The following is a 14,310-nucleotide window of genomic DNA, read 5'->3' on the forward strand; positions in this document are numbered from 1 at the left end:
ATCTTTAAGTAGAAGATGCTAGAGGCATGGAGAGGCAGCAGTTTTCCTGCAAAAGATTGGGGGTTCTAATGGCCTTGCAAGCTCAAGCAGTGACATGTGGGAGACAAAAAAGGTAATAGGATCTTAACCTGCATTAAGAAAAGTGTGTTGTTGGTGAGCTGTTTCAGTCATATTCAATTCTTTGTGACCCATTTGGGGTTTTCTTGGCAAAGACACTGGAGTTGTTTGCCATTTCCTTCTCCAGTGTATTAAGGCAAGCAGAGAGGTTAAGTGACTTGCCCAGGGTCACTCAACTATTAAGTATCTGAGGCTAGATTTGAACTCAGGTCTTCCTGATTCTAGGTCCAGTGCTCTGTCCTCTTTGCCACCTAGTTGCCTGTTCTACCTTCCCATAAAAGCTTCCATCTGGGGTGGGGGTAACCCAAATGCTTGCCAAACCTGCGTAAGAAACATGACTCACTTCTCCCTCTCAGTCCTCTGGGCTTTTGCCCAGTCCATAGTGTTCCTTCTCACCTTGATGCTTCTTTTGAACATGTAGCCTGGTGTGAGAGAGCCCTTCCGAAGAAGCTCACTGAAGATGACAATCTGTTCAAAGAGGAACACACGCCTCTCCTTGGTCCGGGACTGCATGCCTGCATCCTGCTCAATCACGTAGAAGGTATCCTGTTGAAGCAGCTTTCCCTGGGCCGTCAGGGTGCCCTGTGGGGTGGAGAGAGAGAGGTCAAGGAAGAAGGGAGAGGGCACGGGAAGGAGCCTCTGGCCCTACAACCTCACAGAGGAGCTGGAGGATCTGGTAAGAGCATCCGCCACTGCCTATTCTGATATTTTCAATGCAACAACTCCACAAATACTAAGTACCTGGTATGAGTACCATGTTGGCGACATCTTGGATCTTTCCCAGTACTTACAATATGGGTCCTGCCCCCACGGAGCTTATAGTCTAGTAGATGGGTCTGACTTGTACAAAACCACTCAACGATAAAGAATGCGTCAGAGAGGTGCAAAGTGTTCCATGAGGTTGGGGGGCAGGGAGGTTACTGACTGGGAAGATAACTACTACACCTATCTACGGCATTTTTAGGTCTGCCATGTGATTCTGTCCTAAACACCTTGTAAGCTCAGTAGGGCAGCTATCATCAAACCCATTTTGTAGATGGGGAAAGAGATGCTCTGAAATTATCTCCAATTATCCTATTTACATGTTGTATTCCCCATGAGACTATGACTGACATGCTCCTTGACAGAAGGGACTGTTTGGTACCTTTTTCTCACCAGGGCTTAGTACAGTGCCTGGCACACAGTAGATACTTATAGAATGCTGGTTGATTTACTTTTTGTATTCTTATTTTTAAACTTCCCACTCTCCTCAATCAGCAAGTTTCTGCTTATGAGACCAAGCCTCTTCCAGGTCTACAAGGAACCTTGTAATTCCTGGGGAAATTCCTTTTTAAAAAAGGAGGGAAAAAACCCCTCCAGCCAAAGAAGGTTCCCTAAATAGTGATTTCATGTAGCTGGTACATGAACCTTTTTGCCCTGTGGGTCAGATGTATGCCAATGGTACCATAGGACCCCTTCCTTATTACCCAAACTCACTGCCTGAGTCATTCTTCCTTGGGTTCCTGAGAAACCCCTGTACTATGCTCCAACCCAGCGTTGTGCTGCCAAGGTCAGCACTCCAATAGGCTTATCTCCAGCCTAGTAGCGAGCTGATATTAAGTCCGTGGCCAGCTAGACAGAAATGTTTTATAAGTTATATTATTGTTACGTAAGATCTTGACCCAAACGTTATATCTTGACCCAACACCTAACTCTTCCCAGGCCCTGAACCCAGGGACTTTGGAACAAGGGCGAAAACATCTACTGGCCCCTCCAAGAATTAGAAGGGCATCCTGATACTTGGAGTCAAGAAGATTTGGGCTCAAATCCAGCATCACTTCTTGCTAGGTATGTACCTTAGGCAAGTCACTTAAAATCTCTGGGACTTGGTTTCCTCAGCTGTAAAAGGAGGGGACTGAACTTCATGAACTCTAAGTTCCCTTCAAGGTCTAGATCTGTGACCCTATAGACTGAAGCAATGCAAAGCAGTTTCTCCAGGGCACAACGAAAACAAGAAGAGGAATTTAGACGTAGACCTAGAACGGACCTTAAAGGTTTAGTTTTCATTGGTTATTATCCAGAATGAACAAAGTGAAACTCTTTTCTCTTGCCTCTCCCCTTCTTCCCTCCCCCACTGCTTCCCCTCCTCACCTCACAGAGTCCAATCCCTTATATTACAGATAAGGAAACTGAGACCCTGGTGGATTAAGTGACTGGCCAAGGTCATGTGGCTAGGTATTCAGGATCAGAGCCAGGGTTTAAATCTAAGTCCCCTGTCTCCAAATCCAGCACACCTTCCATGGCACCATGCTGCCTTCTGTGACACCTGATTTTAAAAATAATTTTGAAGAGTCTCAGATGTAGCCTTGTGTTGTAGAGGTGTGTATACACACATATAGGTGCCTATGTGCCCACACACACTAATTCCCGTGACACCTAACACGAGTTAAAAAAGTGCAAACTAAATGGTCACTCATCCTACCCCATCTCTTCCCAGGGGCCCACTTGCTTCAAAGAACCACAATAATTTGGGCTGTAATGACTGGGACTATGGACAAAGGCGGGGGGTGGTTATTTCTTCTCAAGATTGTTCAAAATATCTCAAATTTAGAAAAGCTTCTGGGTTGCTGAGGAGAGGAAGTGGTGTGGGAGGTAAAGTGGGGAGAGGCAAGAGGAAAGAGTTTCACCTTATTCATTTTGGATAATGACCAATAAAAACTAAACCTGAACCCTATCAATCTAGGGGCATTTCTGTCTAATGGCATTGCTTCTGTCTGGGCTCTAGTTCCACTATGGAGGACAATAGGAACCTAGCTCCAAATAAATAATTTCCTATTTCTATAGTGCTTTGGGGCTTGTCAACAGCTTCATACTCCAGGGCCTTTGGCGACAGTAAGAAAAGGTTTTTTAAAAAAAACAGTAAATTTAGTAAAAGGAAATAGTGCTCCATTCACAGTCAAAGGAATTATCTTATAAAGCAAGGACTTACTTGGAAAATTAAAAGAAAAGAAACATTGGGAAAAATACTTGAAGCATGTACATGAGATAAAGAACTGATGTTCCAAATCTATAAGGATGAATATAATTTTTAGGGGTGGTGGTGTTCGGGCCTATAATTTCATTGGTATGGGAAATTTCCAGATACTGAAACTCCCACCTTCTATCACTAATGAATGAGTGCAGATCTGTCACTTAGTCTTAGAAGGCTGCTTTGGTTGCTGAAAGATTAAACAACTTATTTACGGTCACAGGGCTAGTATGTGTCAGAGACTTGTGGGACTTGAATTCTGGTCTCTCTGATTCCAAGGCTGGCCGTCTCTCTGCTACGTCAGGATACCACTCGGTGCGTACCTATAAGACTCATAACACACACACTCCCAGGTGGAATGAGAGTCAAAGGACATGCATGGATGATTTATAAAGTAGAAAATGCAGATTGTTGTCTGGTTTGGTGTAGTTACAGAGCACTGAACTTGGAGTCGGAAAGACCAGGATTCGAATCTCACTTCAGATGCTTCTACTACCTGAGTGACCCTAGGCAAATCCTTTATCCTTTGAGACTTGTTGGGGGTTGGACGTAATGACCTCTAAGATCCTTTCTAACTCTAAATCTAGGATCTCATAATCAAGGATCTCATAGGCCATGTCAAAAGATAATCATACAATGACAGCTAGTATTTCATACGGTGCTTTGAAGGCTCGCAAAGGGCTTACAAATGTCATCTCACTTTATCTTCCCCACCATCCTGAGAGCTAAGGCACTATTATTAGCTCCGCTTTACAGGTGAGGAAACTGAGGCAGACAGAAGTGAAGTGACTTGTCCAGGGTCGCACCGCTAGTAAAAGTTTGATCCTGGATTTGAACTCTGGTCTTCCTGACTCCAAGCCTGGAGTTCTATCCGCTGTGTCACCTAGCTGCCCCAGTGTAGCACAATGCAGGTACTTAACAAATGCTTATTTGACCGCTTGACTCATGAAGGTTTAGTTAACTTAACTGCTAGTTTTTAAGTAGGAAAAAACCTATTGACTTGAATTTTTGAAATTTTAAAATTTAAAAAATTCTCCATAGTTCCTATATCATAAACCTTGGGGGTTTTTAGGTAAGTACCCTGCTGTACACCAACATGCGTGTGAACACACGCTACCTGTAGCACAGAAGTCAAGATTTCAGTGTTCTTAGACTTTATATTTTTGGTTGGACTGCTGGATTAAGATTGGCCTACTCATTATACAGACAAATTTATTGCTTAAACTTTGAAATCTCTCCTCTAATGCTTTATTGTGGTATGACCATGAGCCTGGATACTCACAGGCAGAGCCCAACCTTTGGCAAGACCAGCCTAGCTGAAAAAAACTTGGAATATATGTCCATTGTCAGGTTCTGTGTCGGTCACTTGAGGACCAATCTTGCTAAGTTCATAGGTGATTGTTACCCTAATGTTTTCCACCAGTTACTGTGACCAAAATAGTTACTCACCTGGTCAAGGCCATTTACTAAATTGCAGATGGGTTGGGATGTTCATCAGTGTTAGATGTTACCCATCCCAATGGACCTTGTGCCCCTAAAAGATCCCTTAAAAGGGTAAAAAAGGCCAATATATGGTTATTCTTTTAGGTGTCACTTCCCATCATCAACTAAAATCTGTTGGGCAACCCATAACTCTACTCTCTCTGCGCTCCTGTGCATCAGTCTAAGAAAAAGGAGGGAGTAGAGAGGAAGCTGCTTTGATGCCATATATTCTTATACTTGTTTGTTTTTTGAAATAGCTTTTTAAAATCTGGCCTTTCTTGTCTCTGTGAGCCCCTTAGAGACTCAGACCATAGTTTGGAAAACTGTCCTGGAATTCAGGAAGAGGGAAATGAAAGGCTTTTTTTTTTTTGCATGCTAAGCGAATAAAACTTCAAGCTCCTTGAGACCAAGGAATGGTGGGAAGGATGAGAGATGAACAGAGAAGTACCTCTTGAAGTCTTAGTTGAAGCTGCTTCATAGAAAAGGAGGCATAGAGGGAAGTGTTCAGAAGGAAAAAACTTCAACCTGGGAGGTCTTGGCTGCTTAGCCACCCCTCCCTCCCCACTCCATCCCTCTCAGAAAAGAAAGAAGATTTAGAAACATTCTCAGCCACTCACCTCAAAGCCCTGCAGACGTCCCAGGTTCATCATGTCATTGCAGCGTTTTGGAACAAGGCACATTAACTCCACTGCTTTCTGGAAGACAGAGGCAGGAGGGCAATGTCAGCCCAGAAGGCTCATGGGAAATGCTGCTTCTGATGGAAGACAAGGGTCTAGTCTTCTGGTATCACCTCGCTCACCTTGTTGGTGAGGCTGGGTATGGGTCTCTTGATAAACTTCAGAGTTTTTTTTTCTCCTATTTTACTATGTTATGGAAACGCTTGTTTATTTTTTTAGGTTCAGAATAAAATAAATAAAAATTTAAAAAACAAAAAACTTCAAAGAGGTGTGGAATCCTTTGACTTAAGTCAGGGTAGACATCCCACAGTACTTGAGGTAACTGCTGGGGCCCATTTGAAGGGTCCCATTTCCTCTGACTTTCCCATTCCTTTCCTCTAACTCTGTTTCTTCTTCTTTCCCGCAGTCATTACTCAGCCTGGCTGGTGACCCTTGGGGCTAAAAAAAGGTTAGAAACCTTTAGCTAAACCAGATCTACCTGATATCATTATATTCAAATGTTTGCTAAGCACATAGTCTCATGTCTTCAGCAGGCATATCTTTTCATTTCCAGAAATGGCAAACAGGCCCACAGGCAAGGAAAAAGCTACAGAGGAACAGAGGGTGGAATTGAAGCCACATGTCAGGAGGACCCTTGTCCACCTGGACAATAGATTCAGGATCTCTGAAAAGAAGGGTTGGAAGGGTCCATAAGAGTCATTGAATCTCTACAACTCTCTCAACAAATTTTCTGTGTTAAAGGCCTTCAGCAATGGGGAATTCACAACCACTTGAGGCAATCCATTCTACCCTTGGACAGTTTTAACCATTAGCCAGTTTTTCTTTGTTCAGAACTGCAATCTATCCTCTCTACAACGTCTATCCATTGATCCCAACTCTGCCCTCTGGGACAGAGCAGAACAAGACTACTCTTTCTTCCACATGACAGCCCCACTCATCAATGTTTGGCAGGAAATGGTTTAAAGAAGACAATACAGAGACTGCTCCTAAGACACTTCTACATTCCTAAGATAAGTATCGCTTTAACCTCGGAAAACTCATGCCAATGTGTTCTCATTAAACATGCAGAAGCATTGAGAGAAAAACTGGGGTGCTTTATATGGTCATTTTTATCTTCTAAAACTCTTGACATCAGTAGTCATTCATTAAGAGGTAATCAACTCCCTATCAAGGGTCAATAGTTAATAAACCTATGTTGGTGTCCACACTTATTCATACGACTTAATCCTTCTTCTGGTTCAGTTGCCATTTCAAAGGTCCTCTTACTTCTCTGGGTTGGGAGGTAGAGTTTGGACTGGGGCCATCGGGTTACATGGGAAAATCTTGCTTTACATTGTCCTCCTTAGTTATCCACCCAACCCATTTGTGCAGGAAACTCACCTCAATATCTGCACACTCCAGACCAGCCTTCTCGCTGTACCTTAGGAAGTCCTAAAGAGAATGTGGGGAAAGCAGAGAATAGGAGAAGGAAGGGGTGAAGTCGGTGAGTGAAAGACGAAGGAGACCCCCTATGACTGGCAGCCAGTCAAATCACCCCAGACATTGTCTACATTCCAGGCAAAGGTGGCAAGTGCTTCTGGCACGGCCCAGGAGTGAAATCAGCTGTGGAAAAGACTAATGTCAAGACAACTGAAGTATGTGTAGTATGATTCTGCATACACATACACACACTTGTGTTTAATGGTAGCCATCTCTAGGGTAGGGTACAGAGGGAAGGAAAATATATAAAAAGCACACAGCAGAGGATGGGAAAATTTAGAAGAAAGCATAGAGCACAGAGTAGGCTTAAAACAATGTGTAGTACTTACATCATTTTTCAAAAAAAAAAACCAATGAAATGTAAGGTAAAGTCATGGTTTTCTAATGTACTGTGTTGTGTATTGTGTGTGTATAGTACTGTACTGTGTATAGTATATTATGCTGTGTACATGGAAATGTTATTTTTTGTGTTTACATATTTAAGTTCAAAATGAATTTTAAAATGATAGACATGAGAAGTAGAATTTTGTAAAAATGATGAAATAATGTTATATGGAGAAAAAAGACCCAGGAGGAGGGTATGTGTGTGTATAGATATAGAATAGGGAGAGATATATCATTATATATGTATATGTGTATATGCATTTGTATATACGTGAATACTAACTAGATATTTGTATAGATACAAGAGACTGGACAAATAGAAAAAGAGTGACTAATAAACTGTTACAGATATGTAGAAAATATATATAGAGATTAATTTTTAAGTGTTTATAGTTATAGTTTAATATAGCTAAATTTTTTTTCTTTTTTAAAGTTAAAAGAAAAATAAATTATTTCTTTAAATCACCATCTTAACCAGTATTGACAACAATCATTCTGTCTGCTCTCAGGCAATGTCAATACAAGCAACAGATGTTCAGTCATGTATAATTGGATGCAATCACTAACAATGTTCATGTGCGTGTATATATATATATATATATATATATATACATGTGTGTGTATATATGTGTATATATATGTGTGTGTATATATATACATACATACACACACACACACACACACATATATATATATATATATATATATATATATAGAGAGAGAGAGAGAGGAGACAGAAGGGGGGAGAGAGAGAGAGACAGAGACAGAGACAGAGACAGAGACAGAGAGAGGGAGAGACAGAGAGAGAGAGAGAGAGAGAAATACAGCATAGTATGTTGGATAGGGAATGCACCTTGAAGCCAAAAAGATCTGGATTCAACTTCCGATTCTGATGCATAACTGGCTGTGTGACCTTATGCAAGTAACTTAACCTCTCTGTACTCTATGAAGTTTTTGCAGATTGTGAAGTGCAGAGAAAGTGCCTATCTGCATTGGTGAAGGAGTTTCCTCAACTTTGAGTCCCAGATACCAATGAAATCCCAGGTCCAGTTCATATCCTCTATCTCCTCTCCCTTCTCTCCAACTCTTCCCATCTCCCTGCCCTCCCCGCCCCCCCCCCCCCCAAGTATGGGACATGCACAGAAGCAGATTGCATAGTCTAGATCACCTAGGTCAGATCTCTGCTAGCCCTCTGTGTATGACCTTGCATGAACACTATCTGCCCCAGATCTGACCTGAGGCTCTCCTTATTCCACTCACCTTGAGCAGCAGCTGGTACTTGGTTATTCTCTGAATGGGTTTGATGAGGAAGTCACTAAGTGTCAGCCTCTGGCTGATTTCTTGTTTCACCTCCTGAAAAATAAGATAATTCTATTAGAAAAAGAGTCATCACCCAAAGAGCTGCATTCTGGGGGACAGAGTGACTGAGGCAGCAGTCCCTCAGAATTGCTCCAAGGCCTTTGTTTCAATTCATAAACATTTACTAAAGAACACCCTCCTTTCCCCCTGCACCACATGCCAGCTACTTATTGGGTGGTTGCTGGGAGCTACCACTGCATCATGGTAAAAAGCCCTTAGGTGGTACATTATATATATCATTCCCCTTCATGCACAGTATCACTGTTTGGCCAAACTGCCTTTCTGGCTCTTCCTTATGCACGATGTTCCATATTCAGTCTGACCCCAGGCCCATCACGTCATCTCCTGTGCCACCAGCCACCTCTAATTAGGGACGCTGATGGCCAGCCACCTGAAATCCTACTGTCTTTGTATACATTATCCCCTATGCCTAGGATGTGCACCTTGTTCAGTAATACCCCACCTAAAAGAACTCCCCAAGTGGCAAGTGCCACCCTCCTGCCCCATTATTTCGTAGTTAATTTATGTATATGTATACAGGTTGTCGTGTGTGTGTGTGTGTGTGTGTGTGTGTGTGTGTGTGCATGCACATGTGCACACTTTGGTGCTGCAGGAATTCATGAGGAGAAGAGAAGAAAGGGAATCTCTGAAGACATACAAGACAAGACAAGATCATGTTTGGCAATATTCGTCAGCTTTGTGATTGGCATAAAGGGTAAGAGAGCAATACCACATACACATATGTATATACGTGTGCATACGTGAACACAGCACACACATATATGCTCACATAAGTATATGTATACACGTGTGTGTACCTACACATGCAAACACACATGTACACAAACACACACGAAAGTATGCATGCAGTGCAATATTCATGTATGCAAACATACATGTAGACATGCACACACGATATATGTGCATGTATATGCAAATATGCACAAATATATGAATGTACATATAAAACATGATTATATGTATACATGTATGTGCAAATACACATGGGTGTGTATACATCTATGTATGTGCACACATACACACGCATTCCTATGTCCACCTATGACTATAGGTGTGTTTCTACCCAAGTTGTCTCCACCAATAGAATATAAACTCCTCAAGGGCAGGGTTTATTTCATTCTTGTCTTCGCATTCCCAGTACTTAGCACAGTGACGAGTATACAGTAGGCATTTAATAAATGCATTGATCGGTACCTCCCTTTAAAAAGGTACCACCTCTCTCCACCCCCAACATGCGTCCTCTTTCCACTATCTCTCCATTGCTTTCACTGTGAGTTTTCTTCTCTCACATCTGCACATTACCTCTGAGAGCCTGAGAAAGACAGGGGATCATTCTCCCCATTGTTCACAGGCAGCTGTATGAGTGAAGACAGACCTTTCCCAGAGTCACTCAGTGAGCCAAAAATCTTATGATGCTGTGAAGGATAAAGCTGGAAACTGGGCTCAGGTCTCCTAAAGCACAGCTGACAGCTCCTCCCACAAGTTTAGTCTTCCTCTCCCTTATGGTCCCTGAGGCCCTGGGATCGCCACATTTTAACAGAGTAACATGAGGAAGCATGAGAAGGGGACTAGGAGGATGTGAATGCAGCCAAGAGTCTCTAGGGCCACGAAAGAGGAGAAGGGAACCCAAAAGTCAAAGAGACACTAACAGGTAACGGGGCAAAAACCAACTGGCCCGGCATGATGGGAAGTATCCCCAGAGCCCCTAGGAAAGAAAGGTTAGACACAGGATTGTCCCCTACACTGTCCTTCTCTTCTTTGAGAGGTAGGGGCTATGCATGTCAGATGGGCTCACTCTGCTAGCTCATTTTGCTTAACTGGTTTTCTTTGCTATAAGGGAAAGTGTGTGTGTGTGTGTGTGTGTGTGTGTTGAAAAGCAGGGGCCCAGTTTCCTGATCTATCAAATAAAGGGGCTGGACTAGCTGGTGTCTCATAAATGCAATAGTGGGGGGCCTGCACACTGATGGATGACAATGAATGGTGACGACCCACAGGCACCCCATAAATATGTATCAGAAGCTCCCCTTGGCTTCTGACTTCTCCCACTGTGTGCGCCTAGTGGCTTACTTCAAAGTAGGCATCGTATTCCGCGACTATGTACTCTGACCGTGGTTTATTCTGACAGTACCACACGTAGATGTGCAATTTCCGCTCCTGAAAAAGGCAGAAGGAATGATCATTGTGATAGCCAGGGTTCTGTGGGGAGGCAGGATAGCCCTTTTAACTAGACATGAAACTCAATGGGAGAGACAGGGAGTAAACCTGTGAGACCTTGGGCAAGTCACTTAACTCCCCTAGGCCTCCATTTCCTCTTCGATATAATGAGGAGGTGGGATGAGATTATCTCTAAGGTCTCCTGGAATTCTAACTCTAAGGCCCTGATTATAGGTCTTTCTCTAAAATGCCATGATGGAAGAACTTGAGGGAGGGGAGAAAAAGAGACAGGGTACTGAGAGGGACACTCACATGCTTAATAAAAAGTTGTGCTAGCCGGTCTTGCTCCTGAATACATTTTTCCAGTTCAGCCAGGAAAAAACTAAAAGGAAGAAGGGGAGAAGAATTCAGACCATTATTCAGAACTATTTATTTCCCTAATGACAAAGACATCACTCCCAGTAATCCCCCCAAGCCCCACATGACTTCACCCAGACTGGGTGTAATGTCCATCCTTGTTTATATAAACCACAAGAATTGGTATGCTTTGCTTTGCTGTGTGTGTGTGTGTGTGTGTGTGTGTGTGTGTGTGTGTGTGTGGATGGGGTGGAGGGGAAGAAATCTCACAACCACTTTTATCTTAGCAGCAAGAGGAGGATTCGGGAGTCCTGAGTGCTGGAGGGTGGGGGAGGGGGCGGGGGGGGGAGGGGGGCTGGTCTTGCTGGAGGCGGAGTAAGTCACTTACTCTTTATGCCAGTCATAAATCTGATGGATATTGCCAAACACGATCTTGTCTTTCCCCCGCATGTCTTCAGGGACTCCCTTTTCTTCTATTCTCTTCATGAATCCCTGCAAGGCCAAAGTCAACAGAGCATTCTCAGAGAGAGTTGCAAACCAGCCTTTCTGGACTCTGCCTATGGCCACACCACAGCGCCTGCTCAAGCTCAGACTTGCCCAGGCCACCCCAGCCCCTACCTGAGGTGGAGATGGTTCTAAGAAGTTTACTCAGGTGGAACACGAGAGAAATTACTTCAAGAAAGCCCTTTTCTCTACAACCCGGAATCTCTTCCTCCCAGCCTACCTCAAGGTCAGAAGGTCTGCCCTACTCTATCCAATTCCATAAGAATTTATTAAGCATCCATGTTGCAACAAACAAACACAAAAATAAACTAATTCCTGTCTTCAATAAGCTTGCAATTTTTAAATAGACAGATTTAAATGAAATAATGCTCGAGAAGCTTTAATTTTTAAAAATAAATAAATGGCACATTTATTAATGCCAGGCACTGTCCAAGCACTTTACAATCATTATCTAACTTGATCCTGACAGCAGCCCTGGAAGATAGGTACTAGCTATGATTATTCTCAATATTATGGTTCAGGGAACTGAGGCAGACAGAGGTTAAGTGACCAGGTTCACACAGCTAGTAAATGTCTGAGGGTGGATTTGAACTCAGGTCTTCCTGACTCCAGGCCCATTCCTTCTATCCACTGCACTACCTTTTTGTCTATGTTTTTCTCTTCCTTTTAGGTCATAGCTTGTCTCAGATTGCTACTTTTAAACAGGTAAAGTATTTTACATTCCCATCCTCTCACTTCAGCCTGATAATCACATGGTGAAATGGGTTGGGCAGGTGGTGATAGCCCCACTTGGTGGATAAGAAGGCTGAGGCACAAAGGATCTGAATTATTCTATTTCACCTTCAGAGGCCAGGAGGCAGAAGGGCCTGCTCTGGGGGCATTGACTCCTACACTAAGTCTTAATCAAAGCCTGCCTTTTTAACAAGGAAAAAAAAAGTCAGATTGACCCATACTCTGGGTTAGTGTATACACCCAAGTTACAGGAAAAGCATATGAAGCAGAGTATGGATTCACATTGGGGGACAGGGAGAAGGGGGAGGAATTTGAAGCCTGAATAGCATAGTGCAAAAAAAAAAAAAGGATTATAGACCGTTACTTTCAAGCTTAATTTATATGGCCACTCCAAACATCCAGGCTATAAATGGCACTCCGTCTCAATTACCCAGTTAGTTACCCTCTAGACTATAGTCATCATGCCTTTGAATCCCAATGCTGCGAAGCCTATGGGCACAGAGGGCCACTTGATGTAATTTGCTGAGATCAACACAATTTGGCTGCTCACTTTCAAAGGGGATGGTACTGTTGATGGTTCTCAAACCACCCTGTGCTAAGGCCTGTGCTAGGTATAGAGATCACAAACACAAAAATGAAACAGTCCCTGCCTGCAAGGAGCTTGTGTTCTCCTGGGGAAAATCAACACATACACAGATAAGTAAATATGAAGGACAGACAAAAACGGTGATCTTGGCAGCTACAACGACCTCTTGGCAAGTTCAAGACTATCTTCGCCTCATCACACTGTCTACAGTTGGTGTTGACAAAATGTTAGTTGGAAAAATGAATAAATGAATGAATTTGGATAAGCTCTGTCGATGGGGGTTTTATGCGCAATACATTGAAAAGTCCAGTTGCTTTCCTGCTTCTTGGAAAAGAATGACAGATCTCTCAAGTTCACAATGCAGGGTGTTAGTCCCCAGTGCTGGGCACTCGATCCGTTCTTCCTGACCTTAGGATTTAGGGTAGCTGACCACCAGCATCCCTAGTTAGAGGCACTGAGGGGGTACAGTGGATATAGCACGATGGGCCCAGATTCAGAAAGACCCAAGTTTAAATCTGGTCTCAGACGCTTGTAACCCTCAGCAAATTATTTAACATCTGTCTGCCTCAGTTTCCTCAACTATAAAACAGGGATCTTAACAGCAGCCATCTCCCAGAGTTGGTGTGAGGATCACAAGACATAATATCTATAAAGTGCTTAGCATAGTGCCCGGCATACAGAAGGCCCTTAATAAATGCTTCTGCCTTCTTTCCTGATTCTACCCATCCTGTGTGTCACAGCAGTTGTGAATGCTGTACTACTCTCTCTCTCTCTGCCTTCTCTCCCTTGCCCAATATCTAAATTATTCCCATTCTTCTAATGTCCGTAGATTCTATTGTGCCCTCCCCAAGCTCACTGGATCCTCATAGCTCTCACTGGGAAGAGAAAATGGCATCCCCAACTCCAAAAGGGAAGCTCATAGTTGGACAGTCTCATTAAACATCAGAAGCAAAGAAAGGCCTTTTTCTCCAGCAAACATGGCCTCTTACATGGTGCTCAGACATCCCTGTATCACCATGAGTCAATCAAGGGGAAAGGAAAAATCCAAAGATTTATGCATGAACTTGCTAATTAATTTACTCTATTTATTTGTTTCTAATGCAAATCTATACAACATTTCTGCAAATACACAGGGATCAAATGCACCAAACTGTGCTTCTCCACTCACCTCCACCACAATCCCCAGGTCCTTAACATAGTCTTTCTCTGTCTGGACCAGCTCATTCAGGACAAACCTGAAAGGGAAAACAAGAACATTGAGGTTTTCAATTAGCGTTCAGGGGAGAAGCTTTTTCCTCATTTAACTTCCTCATTAAAATTCTCAGGATTATTATTACCTTTGACCTTTGATGATAAAATGGAAAATTCTCTTTATATAGTATTCAAAGGATGGGGGAAGGAGGAAGATCTGTCCTACCTTCCCACTCTCAGGACATTTTCCATGATGAAGG

The 14,310-nt window shown here is 43.0% G+C and overlaps 1 protein-coding gene across 4 annotated transcripts in view; it reads right to left on the minus strand.

Moving 5' to 3' along the window:
• The window catches only part of KALRN (kalirin RhoGEF kinase), a 182,230-nt gene that overhangs the window by 72,425 nt on the left and 95,495 nt on the right, over window positions 1-14,310 (minus strand). For all 4 annotated transcript variants that reach the window (XM_036747492.1, XM_036747490.1, XM_036747491.1 and 1 more), the window contains 8 exons: window positions 14,028-14,094; window positions 11,426-11,529; window positions 10,993-11,062; window positions 10,594-10,680; window positions 8,407-8,499; window positions 6,664-6,714; window positions 5,224-5,301; window positions 514-699 (listed from right to left, as the gene is read on the minus strand). In XM_036747492.1, the coding sequence (XP_036603387.1) occupies window positions 514-699; window positions 5,224-5,301; window positions 6,664-6,714; window positions 8,407-8,499; window positions 10,594-10,680; window positions 10,993-11,062; window positions 11,426-11,529; window positions 14,028-14,094 (736 nt within the window). The remainder of the gene's footprint in view (window positions 1-513; window positions 700-5,223; window positions 5,302-6,663; window positions 6,715-8,406; window positions 8,500-10,593; window positions 10,681-10,992; window positions 11,063-11,425; window positions 11,530-14,027; window positions 14,095-14,310) is intronic.

This window comes from Trichosurus vulpecula, chromosome 2 (genome assembly GCF_011100635.1).
Source record: "Trichosurus vulpecula isolate mTriVul1 chromosome 2, mTriVul1.pri, whole genome shotgun sequence".
Classification (NCBI taxonomy): domain Eukaryota; kingdom Metazoa; phylum Chordata; class Mammalia; order Diprotodontia; family Phalangeridae; genus Trichosurus; species Trichosurus vulpecula.